We start from the raw sequence: 14,810 nt of genomic DNA, 5'->3' as shown, positions 1-14,810 counted from the left end.
GAGGTGTGATTGTTAAAAACTACTTTGGACTGTCTTGTTGTAGTTAAACTAAAGTGGTAAATAAAAGTTTAAACTATACACTTGTGTTTCATATATATTGACATCTTATGGGGGGCTTATGAGTGTAGATAAATCCTTAATTTTATGTTTTACTTTCCTGTACTGAAGGTTTCATAGGCGATGTCGACTGTCTGTTCAGCTCTGTGATCTGATCACATTAGTTTTGAACACCTGGCTCTGCAGGTACAACATGACTCAGGTTTCAGAAACAAAGAGCTCTGACAAAATTAGGCACTACAAATTACAAAGGTCAAAGGTCAAAGGAAACAGTCTTATGACTTACATTTGTATGAAAGCCAAACTGAGCATGAACTGAACAGCAGGATTAAGTCAGTGCCTCGCTTTTATTATTCAATACAAAAACATGAGTGACCCCCCCGCCCCTCCCCTGTGATGATCATCCACCTGGACTTCACTACAACAGCTCAAACACAAACACACACAGACGACACTAGATCCAAACAACTACAATTTAAAGTCCATTACAAAACAATCCCAGGCTTTTTACAAAACTGGTTAGCTGACATGTTGAACTGTTTCAACAGACACATGAAAGGAATGATTATGTTCTCTTGATCGCATCGTCGATTTCTGAGATCTGATCTTTCAGCTGGTTCCACTGTTCGGGATTCAGAGAGATCCCTGCATGAAATATAAAACACAGCATCATACATCTTCAACCACAAACATCTGACAACATCAAGACATTCAAATCTCCAGGTACATATTTAATATTTAATTTTAACATATTTAAAGTGTTTACCTTTCTTCCCCGGCTTCATCTCCCCGTCCTGGTTCATCCAGTACTCTCTGATGTCAATCAGGACTTTTCCTTTGAAGTCCCGCACACTGACATATCTCATCTTCCCAATCTGCAAGAAGGACACAGTTAACTGGACTTTTCTGGTCTTCTGGTCTGTTCAAGTTATTAAACTTCTCAGCGATGATTAATGCCAAATAACTTCATGTTGTGCTTCAAGTTACACAATTGTTAAAACAGAATACTGATGTGAATGTGAATGTGTCATCCACTAGCTATGACCTGATGACGCAACTTTGTCTCAATAAAGTTCATTACAAAGATTAGGCCCCACTGACTGCTGTACAAGCACACAACTTTAAATTGTATTCCCTGATTGTCGTGAAACTGGATCATATCTTTTTAACAAAATAGTATTCCCTCCCCCGTCTAAACTCTGTCATTAACTGAGTTTCCTGAAGGATGTCAGCCTGAGGATGCCAGAGGCCAAACCCAGCCAGAACTCTCCCTCAATGTTGTAAAATCCTTAATCTCAATCTAAATTAGAGTGACTGAATGGTATGAAGACAATCATGTTACAATTAAGTGGGTTTCATCCGACCATAAACAAACACCCCCATTCTTTGTTTCATTAAGGAGGTTAACTAAAAACCTTAAGAAACACTGACTGGAATGGATTTAAAGCTGCATCCGCTGTCTAAACACAACATCCCAAATTTCCCCCTGGGGCTTAATAAAGTATTTCTGATTCTGATTCTGATGTCATTTCTGGAGAGTTTAAAACTACAGTCTACCTGTGAAACTCACCTGAAACATGTTGTCGTCACTGTTACCGCTGCCCTTTGATGAGCCACCAGGCTTTGAGCTCTCTCCACTCTTTGGTTTTTTGGCTGGTTTCTCTGGTGCTACGGTCTTCTTTCTCTTTGCCTGAAAATGTATTTCTAATGTCAAGGTATTTTCTAATATCAAGGATGAAGTTGGTTAAAACAGTAAATATTCAAACACAAACCTTGGTCTCTACTTCACTGTCGGAGTCACTTCCAGATGTGGAGGACAGCACTTCCTTTGATTTTGGCATTCTGTTAAGACAGCAATCAAATATCAGACATTTGATCCAACGCAAAACTAGCTTCATAACAATCGCATAAAATAATATTTAAAGTGAGATATACAGGCTCTCTGTAGAGCCTGACTGTCTTTAAATTAGACCCTCTTTCAGTCTATGGACCTCAAACAGAATATCATACAAAATGCTTATGCTGCTTATGATACACATTAACATATGAAAAGGAAAGCTAGTTATCAAATGAAATGGTCAAAGGACATCATTTATGTAAATATATTAATATAATCTCTTCTACAAACAATATTGGAAGGTAGTCATGTGGGGCTCCATTTTAAGATAAAATAAACTTCAGTAGTGTATTATGTATAATGAAGGTAGTTGCGTGGTTGTAAGTTACTTAACATGCGCAGGTTGTTTGGGGTTTAGAACTGTGTGATTTACATAAAATCACTTCCACATTTGCCTCTATCCGCCTTCCTTTAATCACTGACGTCGTTGATGCGTTTCAGCGCTTCAATCTGAATTTCACGGATATTTATTTACAGTTTCACCCTGGAGCAACAAGTCGTCTGGTATATTTAGCTGACTTTAAAACTTTGTCGTATAACATGATGTATCACAGGGGGGCACGTGTTTAATCTATAGAGTTCGGTGTAATGTTAACACTGTGCCCATACACAGGCATGGACGTTAAATAGCACGCTACATGCTATCTGGATAGCTTAGCAGCAGTAGCTAACGTTAGCAGAGCTGCAGCTCCGCTGCACACGAAGATGTTTCGTTCTAACTTTTTATCGCCGGTGAAATGAAATATATGTGCAGGGACAGCGCAGACTTGTTGTTCCAATAAACTAGAACTCACACAAAGCTTTTGCATTTTCTATTTAGTCTGTTAATGCTTACATGATTAGATGTAGTAGAGCGGATCTGTTGACCGGAAGCAGAAAGCTTTTTCTTTCCCTTTGAGAGCTGATGGCGGGTAACAAACAGACTTATACGTGCATTATCACCACCTAGTGGCCCGGAGTGTGCGGCAGTAGAATGGCAAATTGGCAAACAAAAATGCTTGTAACTCTTTATTCATTAGATGTATATTACTTTCCATGATGTGTTTGCCAGAAGATTCATCAGTGTAATCAATCAAATTTGAATCAAATTTTATTTGTATAGCGCCAAATCATAACCAGAGTTATCTCGAGACACTTTACAAAAAGAGCAGGGGTCCGTTTCACAAAGCAGGTTCAACAAACTCTGAGTCTAACCCTGAACTCTGAGTTCATCTACTCTGAGATAGGAAACTCTGAGTTTTCGGATCCAGGACAGCTGATCAGAGTTAGTTTAATCAACTCTGAGTAGGTTCACCCGGAGTTTAGTGCGTGCACGCTGACTGTAAAAAGCCAGCATTAATGGAGCCCCGATACCACGATTCACCATGGCAACGGTACACAAAAAGAGGTCCTCATACGTCACACCAGTGGAGCTCAAAATCCTCACGCGGACGTTCAGCGAATACGAGCATGTTCTAAGAAAAATAAAGTAACACGGCTGCAGCTGCAAAAGAGAGAGAAGCGGCGTGGGAAGAAACTGCTGCTCGAGTAAATTTGCAAGTTTGAACCGGTCTATTTATTTTATACTTAATCACGACCGGAAGCTAAAATTTATATTAATTTAGGAGCAATCCAGCGGGAGAAAAAAACGTACATGGAAGCACTTCAATCATATTTTAAATATTAAACTAATGAAACATCATTCAGTGGCTGTTTTAATTACCATTAGCTTTATCCCTAACATGATGCTGACTTCACATACATTATAATTCATGTTGATTAAACTGAATGTGTTAGTTTAAAAAAAAAAAATCCAATAACTTACGGTGTCTTATCTGAGTGCTCTCGGCAGTGATGGTGGAAAATCTAAAAATGATGACTTTGACACAGATTTGTGTTTTGATTTTTTTTATCATAATTATAAAAGACTTTTGCAAAGCGGTCAGAGCAGCACAGAGACGCAACGTTTCTTCTTTTAATTCTGTAACCGCTCAAACACGCGTGAGACGGGCTGAATGAATGAGGAAGTCGAATGAGGGTTTTATATTCTAGAGGGAGGAGACGGAGCGAAACTCTGAGATTCCTGAAGAAAACCTGCTCGCGACCAGGTTAGGTTCACAGACACTGTTACCATAGTAACCAACTCAGAGTTAAAGTTACCTCTCTTTCTGAAACGGCAAACCTGAGGTTTCCCTCGTTTCAGCGTTAACAGACTCAGAGTTTTCACTAAACCCGCTTTCTGAAACGGACCCCAGGTCTAGACCGACTATTTGTTATGTTACTTAAAGAGAGGCCCAACATGAATCACCATGAGTAGCACTTAGCAAAATTCGGCACATTGGCAGAAAAACTTCCTTTTAACAGGCAGAAACCTCGAGCAGAACCAGACTCATGTTGAACAGCCATCTGCCTCGACTGGATGGGCCGAAAATGGGATAGAAGGAGATGCAGGATAGAGACAGGCAAAGAGAGCAACAACAACATATGTTCTTGTTACCACAACAACATATGTTCTTGTTACATCAACAACAACAGGTAATACATACTTATGGTTACAATGCCAATAATTGTGGTACACTAGTGTGAAGATTAGCAAATACTAAATTAGCGAGAGAAGCAGAGTAATGATAAAGGCTGTAGTAATCGTAATTGTAACAGTTGAAGTCGACAGGTCTACTATTAGCATTAGCAGCAACAATAATGATACAATGGGGAAGACTGATGTTAGTGTGGTGGCAATTTTCTGATGACGAGACCAATTAAGTTCTTAGGGAAACAAAGTTGTCTTTTGATGTCATTTAATTGAAGAATAATAATAATTGAGTAAAAGCAATTCCCAACTCGAGCTGGGTCAGACCAGTACTACACAGAACGCAGCTGTCTAGCTGACTGACACAGACTCAAGGTTCACAGTGTATGTTATACATCACAGAAAGAACTCCCTCTCACAGAGACACGGTAAGGTGTTATTGTTATGACTTTAGCTGAAGCGCCTGACTATCTAGAGTTTACCCCTTGCCCTGGAGCTCTTAGCCCAGACAAGGCCACCAACTATCTCTCTAAGACAGAAGGAGCAACAGTAAATCATACACAATACCCTGGAGAGGAGTAGACAATACATATCCTCAAAATTAACCTTAGCTGATTATATCATGAGTATTAACTCCATAATATTAAAGAAATTTAAACATATGATCAAAAAGGTTAACATAAAAATTTCCTTCACAACTCCCCACTTTTTATCATCAACTGATAATTAAATTTGAGTATATGAGTATATAAGCCTTCAGCAACATCAGAATGTAAACCCTGTTTTACAGTTAAATTACTCTTGTCACACAGAAGGAGAGTAAAAGAATCATGGTAAAAATCATTGTGATACATTCTGTGATTAGGTTATTTACACAGGCGTGTCAATGTCTTCATCATGAAAGGGGGGAATCCAGTCATGAATAGGATTCAAGTCAGAGTTTGGGTCAGAGGTCAAAAGTGGATTCTTATCCAGGACAGTCATTTGAAAAGCAACAGACCTGTCAATGGCACAGCGATGAGGCCTCTAACACAGGGAATGATGCAACAGCCCAAAACAACAAGCATTATCAGTACCAAAGACATGACAGTGAAAGCTGTCACAATCATACCAAACATGGACTGAAACCAGTCCACCATCCAGGTGTCAGTACCAGCATTTCTCTTCAACTCTGCAGCTAGTGTTTCCAATCTTCTGAGGGCCTTTGTGAAAGTGCCATCCGGAGCCATATTGTTAGGAATGAAGGTACAACAAACATCCCCAAACATAGTACACACGCATCCTCTGTCAGCTAGCATCATGTCCAGTGCTAGTCTATTCTGCCAGGCCATTTGAGATGTAGCATGTATCTGTATGCCTAAGGCTCTGAGTGCACCTTTAGTGAGGTTAGCCATTCTCTGCTGATTGTAATAAATATAATTTATCCAATCCACATTCTTGTTTATTGTTACCCACCAGAAAAGTGAAGACTCAAACCCAGCTGCAATCTGATTGCGGGCTTTGAACTCTTCGGGAACCCCTCTGGGGATTCCGATTGCATCAATGTAGACATTTGGATCTGTATCAGTAAGGTCTCTCTTAATCCTGTCAGTACCTGAATGCTGTGTGATAATGGAGACGTCCTCCACTAACATGACCATTGCGCACGTACCATACCAGCCCTGAGGGAGCTTCTGGAAAAGGCGTTTCTTACCGCAACACCACCAGATGTCTGACAGAGCTGTGTCCCCCACTGTCACCAGGTTAGGACCGGTTCTCCATTCCAAGTCATTGTCATTGTCAGTCATGTCCGCGTCCGTGACGTACCACGTGACATCGGCTTCTTTTGGGCTTTGTGATAGGTGTCACATCCCCGTTGGGTGAAAGGGAGAGGCATGGCCAATTTCAATTGATAGCCTCCCCCCATGCAAATATAACAGGATTTGTTTGTGGGCTGTCTTGCTGTGAAGTTAGCTTTACCAAACCACAGATTTCTGTCCAGCCACCGCGTCAAATTGTTGTGCTGCAAAGCTTGGAGATCAGCCAAGGTTGTTTCCAGAGATCTTTTAGGCCGGGTCGGATTTGGAGAGCTCAGAACAGTTTGGATCAGCGCTTTAAATGTCAGCTGTTTAGTCAAATCACGCGTTAGTCTGGTGTGTTTTATTGGTCAGGTCATGTGTGTGTGTCACACAAGTAGTCAGGTTATCAACTCTGGTTGTCTGCTGTTGCATTTCGAACCATAACAAAGGAAAAATGACGATCAATGTTACTAAAGTTAAACAACATATCCAGGCTGCCGGAATGGTCACCACGGTCGTTGATGATCCATTCCGAAGGGCGGCACCAAAGGCCAATGATGAGATGGAGCTTGGCACGCTACTGTTGGAGGAGGGCGCTTATTTCACCCCTGCCTCTTACTTTAGGTTCCAACGCAGCTGTAGGGGAGGGTGGCGCTAGGCTCACTTCCCAGTTGTTTTCCTCAGCGTCTCAAATTTTGGCTTTTCAGCCTTTTTATTTCTTTCAGGTTTCCCCCGATGGGAGAACAAAACTTGTACATTCCAAAGGTTGTAAATTATTTCCTCAGAGGCTCCCCTGTTGGAGAAGGAGCCAGTTTGCAGTGGCTGGTGTGGACCCAAGTGGCCCTCCCTTGGACTTTGAGAGGGTTGTGTGTTGTCAGGAGGACCTGGAAAGGGCCAGTGAAACGCCTTTGCTTCCAGTGCTTTCTCCTGAAATATTTGAGCACCCAGTAAACAGGCTGGGTGTTGTGTTGAGGACCAGTGGCCTGTTTAGGCAGTGCAGCCTTCACTTGGAGGTGAAGGGCTGAAAGGGAAGCTGTTAAGTGTACCCAGTAATATCTGAAAAGGGCTCAGCACGCGCTTATCTCACATGCGCGTCCGCATGTGAAACAGCACGAGCAGATACATCTTTAACCATATAAGTTCAGCATCCTTAGCTTTAGCATTTAGCTAAATCTTTAAAGGAACCATTTTCACGCTCTACTACACCTGCACTCTGTGGCTGATAGGAGCACTGGTGTTTTAAATCAAATTCCCAAAACTTCAGACATTTCTTTGATGTTAGTTAGTTGGTTAGTAAATTAGTTAGTTAGATACTTTATTAATCCTTTACAGGAAATTTCACTGCTACAGCAGCTTCAATCACAGTCAAGACACCACATGTAACACTACAACACAAATCAGGCACATAAAAATACCAAAATCTAAACAAAACTAAAAATTACAACTGACACATTAAAAGATACTTAATGAATGTAATAAAAATATGCATTGTAGATGGAGATGGGCGCAGATGGCTTGATGAATGACAGCAAGACCATTACCACAGCTTATCTTACCAGGGATCCCCCACCAGGGAATCACTTCCATGAGCAGGGCTTTTGCCACTGATGTTGAATCCTGTTTGCTGGAGGGGAAAACTTCAACCCATTTACTGAACATGTCCACCATGACCAAACAACACTTTTTACCTTCACAGACAGAGAGTTGAAATCCATCATCCAATGTTGTCCTGGGCCTGTAGGGGCGGATGACTGTGCTGTGGGACTTTTGGAGCGCCCACTGCATTGTGAGCTGCACAGATAACAGTTTTTGCAGAAATGTTTAGCAACAACAGAAGAACCTTGTGTATACCAGCATGAATTAATGGCAGCACACATCCCACCAAAGTCATGCACTATTCCAAATGCGTATCGAGAGTCAGTGTAGATGTTATCAGATTTACCAGCAGCTTGTTTACAGGCTTCTGTGAGGCCAATAAGTTCAGCTGCTTGAGCAGAATAGTGTGAGGGTAATTTACCTGATATCACAACTTCATGTTGTGTAACTACCGCAAACCCTGTTTGATTCTTCCCTTTTTCATCACGTGAGGCAGAGCCATCAACGAAAAACTCGAGGTCAGCATTTGGAATGTGTACATCTTTCAGATCCACTCTGGGAGAGCAAACTTCCTGTAAAACTTGAACAAAATCATGTGAGTCATCAGCCTCTCCATCCTCCTCAGTGGGCAGAAGGGAGGCGGGGTTAAGAACAGAACATTTTTTACAGTGATGTTAGGCATGTCCAATAAGGTAGTGTGATACTTAAACCAGCGCTGCGCAGAGATGTGATATTTTCTGAGTGTGCAGAATGTGTGTGACAGCATGTGAAAACATAAGAGTCAAATCAGAGTACTCTACTGAGTATCCAGAGACTAGTGCAGCTTTCCTGCAGCTGCTGCAGCTCTGACTGTCATGGTCTCCCACCTAGCCTGCAGGCTCTCTTTCCCTCCCCCTCCTGTCTGTGTGTGTGTGGTTAATTGCAGGAGTGGAAGCAGGTGTGCGGGAGCCAGGCTGGTAGCTGCAGTCCATCACAATCAGCCTGCTATAAAGATCATGTCCTGACTCCTCCAACCTGCCAGATCGTAGCCTCTGTTTATGCAGTCAGTCACCTTCAAGCCTTTGTGATAGTATACTTTTTGCCAGTATCTTCCTTACCCTAACTCCTGTTTCCTTTCCCTGCAGTTTTCCAGCCGACCCCCTGCATCCGTCTCCAGAACTCCTGCTGCCCTCGTCCTCTGCTCCTTCCACTGGCTTCCACTGCACTGGACCCCTGCAGCTCAAACTCTAAATAAACCAACATCCTTGCCCTACTCTCTGCCTCCTGCCTCTGCTTCTGCACCTTGGTTCTAGTCAGATGTAACAGTACAATCTGTCCAGTGTAGATGGACCCAGCAGATGCAGAGAGGTTCCACCACGCCCTGACCAACCAAGGCTCATTGATCGGACAACATGAACAGGCACTTAAGGACATTATGAACTGTTTGAAAGACCTCTCTGCCAGTCTCAACTCTGTTCGAGAGCAAATTACGCCTCAGGCCACACCAGTAGTTCCTAGCCAGGCCTCAACCCACCCCACCGTGAGCCTTTCGTCCCCGCGCCGGAGCGCTATGATGGAGACCTTGGTTCCTGCCGAGCCTTTTTAGTGCAGTGTTCCCTGGTTTTTGAGCAGCAGCCCAATACATACACCTCTGACCGTTCCTGAATCGCTTACCTGATTGGCTCACTAAAAGGAGCTGCACTCGCCTGGGGCTCAGCTGTGTGGGAGACACAATCAGCAATCTCTTTTTCATATGATGACTTCACCAGGGAGATGAGAAAGGTCTTCGATCATCCTGTTCGGGGAAAGGACGCGGCTAAGTGTCTTCTCTCTCGCCGCCAGGGCTCACGCAGCTCGGCTGAATTAGCCATCGAGTTCCGGACGCTCGCTGCAGAGAGTGGCTGGAATGACGAATCTCTCCAAGGTGCGTTCCAAAACTCTCTGAATGACAATCTGAAAGATGAGCTAGCTTCCCGTGAGGAGTCTTCAGACCTCGACCAGCTGATTTCCCTGGCAATCTGGGTGGATAATCGGCTCCACGAGCGTCGTAGGGAGAGGATTTCCAAGTCACAGCTGTTATCCCATGTTCCGTCAGCCCCTCCCCGTGTCTCTGCGCAGGCAGGTTTTGAACCTCGCCGTGAGTCCTCGAGTCATCCCGATCCTGAACCCATGCAACTTGGGCAAGCCAGTTTGACCCCGGAGGAGAGGGCTCACCGTATTAATTCCAAATCCTGCCTGTACTGTGGCAAAGCCGGTTCATTTCTTCATGCCCGTCCCGCCTGTTAAAAGGGTCGGCTCTTCAGTAGCTGGAGGGATACTGATGAGCCGAGCAGCCAGTTCCCCTCTCTCTCGAAGCTTACTTGAGGCCTCCCTCTTGTGGTGCTCTGAGGTATTTTCCATTTCTGCCCTAATAGACTCTGGTGCAGATGAAAGCTTTATAGATCGTAAAGTGGTCATGCAATTAGGCATTGAGCTTGAGCGGCTCAAATCCCCCCTAGAAGCTACTGCACTAAATGGTTTATTGTTAACTCGGATTGAGCAAAAGACTGTTCCTGTGACCCTGTTGCTGTCTGGTAACCACAGAGAGACAATCAGTTTGCCTGTAATTGACAGTCCTCATACTCCACTGGTGCTTGGGTATCCATGGCTAAAGATCCACAATCCACACATCAACTGGAGCTCTGGAAGAATAACATCCTGGAGTACATTCTGTCACACTAATTGTTTGCTTTCTGCCCTAGCCCCTCCTACCTCCGAATCACTCCTTCAGCCAGAGCCGCCTGACCTGTGCTCTGTCCCGGAGATTTATCATGACCTCGCCCCAGTCTTGAGCAAAGACCAAGCTATGTCTCTGCCACCTTATCGTCCATATGACTGCGCCATCAACCTCCTGCCTGGTGCTCCTCTTCCCAGCAGTCGGTTTTACAACCTCTCCCGACCTGAGCGAGAGGCGATGGAAAGGTATATACGGGATTCCCTGGCTGCTGGCATTATTCGACCATCATCTTCACCGGTGGGTGCAGGTTTTTTCTTTGTTGGCAAAAAGGATGGTACTTTGAGATCTTGCATTGATTACCGTGGACTTAATAACATAACAGTGAAAAACAAGTACCCTCTGCCTCTAATAAGTTCTGCTCTTGCCCCCCTCCATGGCGCCACCATCTTCTCTAAGCTGGACCTACGCAATGCTTACCACCTTGTCCGCATCCGTGAAGGGGACGAGTGGAAGACTGCCTTCAACACTCCTCTCGGACACTTCGAGTATCTGGTAATGCCCTTTGGATTAACTAACGCACCCGCTGTTTTTCAGGCCTTGGTTAATGACATCCTTAGAGACATGATCAACTGGTTTGTTTACTTGGATGATATCCTGATTTTCTCCCAGTCCCCCCAAGAACATGAACAGCATGTGTGCCAGGTACTCCAGCGCCTCCTTGAGAACGAGTTGTATGTGAAAGCTGAGAAGTGCGAGTTTCATGTTTCCACAGTATCCTTGCTGCTCCACTCATGGCCCTCACCTCCACCTCTACCCCACTCCACTGGACACATGAGGCAGAGACTGCCTTCAACGAGCTCAAGGGTCATTTTGTCTCCGCCCCAGTCCTCATTCAACCAGATCCAGCCTTGCAGTTCATCGTGGAGGTCGATGCCTCGGACACTGGGGTAGGTGCAGTACTCTCACAACGCTCCTCTGCTGATAACAAACTGCATCCCTGTGTCTTTTTCTCTCGAAGACTTTCTCCAGCGGAGAGAAATTATGACATAGGCAACAGGGAACTTCTCGCCGTGAAGTTGGCCTTGGAGGAGTGGCGCCACTGGCTGGAGGGAGCAGTCCACCCATTTGTCGTTTGGACAGACCATAAGAACCTGTCCTTCATCCAGTGGTGAATCAGCCAAACAGTTAAATTCACGTCAAGCAAGGTGGGCTTTGTTTTTTTGGCAGATTTAATTTTTCTCTGACTTATCATCCAGGTTCCCGTAACATCAAGCCAGATGCCCTATCACGTCAGTTCACTGTGGAGGAGACTGTGTCCATTCCTGATTCCATCCTGCCACCTACTTGCTTTATCGCCTCACTCACATGGGAGATTGAATCACTGGTGAGACAGGCTCACAGTCAACAACCGGACCCAGGTAACGGACCCCCTAACTGCTTGTTTGTCCCAGACTCTGTGCGCTCCCAGGTTCTTGAGTGGGCTCACTCTACACGCCTGACCTGCCATCCTGGGATCTACCGGACTCTCGCCTTTCTCCGACAACAGTTTTGGTGGCCTACTATGAATTCTGACACCAGGTGCTTTGTGTCTGCCTGTTCCGTCTGTGCTCGAAACAAGTCGTCAACTAGACCCTGCTCTGGACTCCTTCGTCCCCTGCCAATCCCCAGTCGTCCTTGGTCCCATATCGCAGTGGACTTCGTCACAGGTCTCCCTCCATCTCAAGGTAAAACGGTCATTTTTACCATCATAGATTGGTTTTCTCGCCATGTCTAAACTTCCCTCAGCTAGGGAGACCGCTGATCTTTTGGTTGAGCATGTCTTCCGGTTGCATGGCATCCCTTCGGACATTGTCTTGAACAGGGGCCCTCAGTTCACCTCTCAAGTTTGGAAGGCATTCTGTACCGCCTTAGGAGCCACTACCAGCCTCTCCTCGGGATACCACCCCCAAACCAATGGCAAAACGGAGCAGGCCAATCAGGAGATGGAGACTGCCCTCCGCTGTCTCTCTTCCACCAACCCTTCCACCTGGAGCTCCCAGCTGCCCTGGGTGGAATATGCACATAACTCCCTGCCCAACGCCTCCTCAGGTATGTCCCCTTTTCTTTGTTCTCTCGGTTACCAGCCTCCCCTTTTCCCTGCTCAGGAGGAGGAGTTAGCAGTGCCTTCTGTCCAAACTCACATGCATCGCTGCCAAGAGATCTGGAGGCATGCCCGTGCTGCCACTAGAGATCGGAGTCAGGCCAACCGCCGTCGCACCCCGGCACCTAAGTACCCTCCCGGTCAAAAGGTATGGCTCCTGTCCAAAGATCTTCCTCTCAAAGTGGAATCTAAGAAACTGTCTCCTCGCTATGTTGGTCCTTTTGAGATAGATCGCATCATTAATCCCTGTGCTGTTCGACTTAAACTACCTGCTACTCTTCGCATACATCCCACCTTCGATGTGTCCCAAATCAAACCTGTCTCCACCAGTCCTCTGTCCACCCCAGCACCTGCTCCCCCTCAACCTAGGATGGTTGACGAGCACCCTGCCTACACAGTCCGGTGGCTGCTGGACGTGCGCCGCCGGGGTCGTGGCTTACAATATTTGGTGGACTGGGAGGGTTATGGACCTGAGAAGCGCTGCTGGGTTCCCCGCAGGCAGATCTTGGACGCATCCCTCATCCGAGATTTCCATTGGGAGCATCCAGGGTACCCCAGACGTGCGCCAGGAGGCACCCGTAGTGGAGGGGGTACTGACATGGTCTCCTACCTAGCCTGCAAGCTCTCTTTCCCTCCCCCTCCTGTCTGTGTGTGTGTGGTTAATTGCAGGAGTGGAAGCAGGTGTGCGGGAGCCAGGCTGGCAGCTGCAGTCCATCACAATCAGCCTGCTATAAAGATCCAGTCCTGACTCCTCCAACCTGCCAGATCGTAGACTCTGTTTATGCAGTCAGTCACCTTCAAGCCTTTGTGATAGTATACTTTTTGCCAGTATCTTCCTTACCCTAACTCCTGTTTCCTGTCCCTGCAGTTTTCCAGCCGACCCCCTGCATCTGAGTTGGAACACTTGTAAGTGTAGACTTGAAGTCAGTGAAAACCTGTTGGGCTTCAGGTGTCCACATGATCTTATCATGGGCAGAGAGTTGTTGTTATGAATCAAAGATGAGAGAGGAGCTTGTTGTTTAGAGTAGTTAGGGATCCATTGTCGGGAATATGACGTCATGCAAAGGACAAATCTCCATTCTGTGGGTGCACCCTGGTTTCTAATTTTCTTTACAAAGTATAATGATCCCTCTTTTAAAGGGACTCAAAAACTGGCATTGTAATGACTATCCAACCCAATGCTCCAACCTTCAGTTAGTCACCATGCGTAGGTGTATGAAAACAGGTCTTGACGCGTATCCAAATGATAAATGTCCAGATTGATATTGCATTTGGGTGATGTTCCCGTTTATTGCAATGGTGGTACAGATGAGTGGTGATTACCGGTTGATGATGAATGTTTAATGCTCCAATGATGCTGTGATCCTGTGGTTATGTCTATGTGTTACGGTAAGAAACGTATGTTCCCTCCACCTACACCAACTAACTTCCATTCACCTGTGACCTATAAACACATGACCTAGTCATGTGACCAATTACCCAACTCAAATACACACCCTAGTGGTCAAAGTAAATCATTATAACAACATATTCATCAAACTATTTACAACTTAAGACAACCATAACACACACGCTAAAAATGGCTCCTACAGGCATAATGCCGTTAAATGCTTCTTTATTTTACTTATTTATTCATTTATTTGAGAGCATATTGTTTTGAACAGGCCTGTAGTCTGATTTTGGATGAATGATTAAAGGTTCTGAATTCTTCATGAGACCTACATCGTATTTATGTTTGGCCCAGAGACACTCTGGGACTGTCGACAGATAAGGTGGAATTTCAGGTGAAGCCATGGTTACATAGGCATCAGTAAGCAAACCACGTGGTGTGTCCTCAACTAATTGGACAGTTCTGTGCACATGTATAGCTGTTGTCAGTCTCGTACAATATACATCACCTTGCGCGCTGTATTCTCTTAGGATCCTCGGTGGCAAACGAAGTCATGATGAGCAGCCCTCTAACGAACCCAGTGTCCCAGATCTTGCCACTCCCAGTCTCGTGGTTTAGCCAGAAATACATGCATTATATTTCTCTGAAAAACCAATTTGGAGAGAGGACAGGGAAACAGCAACAGCAGACACCGAACTTTTCCAGTATACTTGAGTTAAACTTATTCTCTCTGGTTCAACAACTTGTC

At 45.0% G+C, this 14,810-nt stretch overlaps 1 protein-coding gene across 1 annotated transcript; it reads right to left on the bottom strand.

Moving 5' to 3' along the window:
• Positions 1-422: 422 nt before the first annotated feature.
• On the bottom strand, positions 423-2,860 carry sub1b (SUB1 regulator of transcription b). Its single transcript, XM_069683243.1, has 5 exons — positions 2,790-2,860; positions 1,830-1,899; positions 1,628-1,747; positions 824-932; positions 423-702 (listed from the first exon to the last, which is right to left on the bottom strand). The coding sequence occupies exons 2-5, from the start codon at positions 1,896-1,898 to the stop codon at positions 623-625; spliced, it is 378 nt and encodes a 125-aa protein (XP_069539344.1). The 5' UTR covers position 1,899; positions 2,790-2,860; the 3' UTR covers positions 423-622.
• Between the last annotated feature and the right edge of the window lie 11,950 nt (positions 2,861-14,810).

Source organism: Semicossyphus pulcher, unplaced genomic scaffold (genome assembly GCF_022749685.1).
Source record: "Semicossyphus pulcher isolate SPU_LCO1_2020_fin unplaced genomic scaffold, fSemPul1.0.p SCAF_6, whole genome shotgun sequence".
NCBI lineage: Eukaryota > Metazoa > Chordata > Actinopteri > Labriformes > Labridae > Semicossyphus > Semicossyphus pulcher.
Note: the sequence above shows the minus strand (reverse complement) of the source record. Positions and strands in the feature narration are given on the sequence as shown.

Coding starts and splice junctions, on each gene's coding strand:
- sub1b (XM_069683243.1), bottom strand. CDS start 1,898: ATGCCAAAATCAAAGGAAGTGCTGTCCTCCACATCTGGAAGTGACTCC. Junction 1,748..1,829: donor ACAGTGAAGTAGAGACCAAG/GTTTGTGTTTGA, acceptor ATACATTTTCAG/GCAAAGAGAAAGAAGACCGT. Junction 703..823: donor GATGAAGCCGGGGAAGAAAG/GTAAACACTTTA, acceptor TATTTCATGCAG/GGATCTCTCTGAATCCCGAA.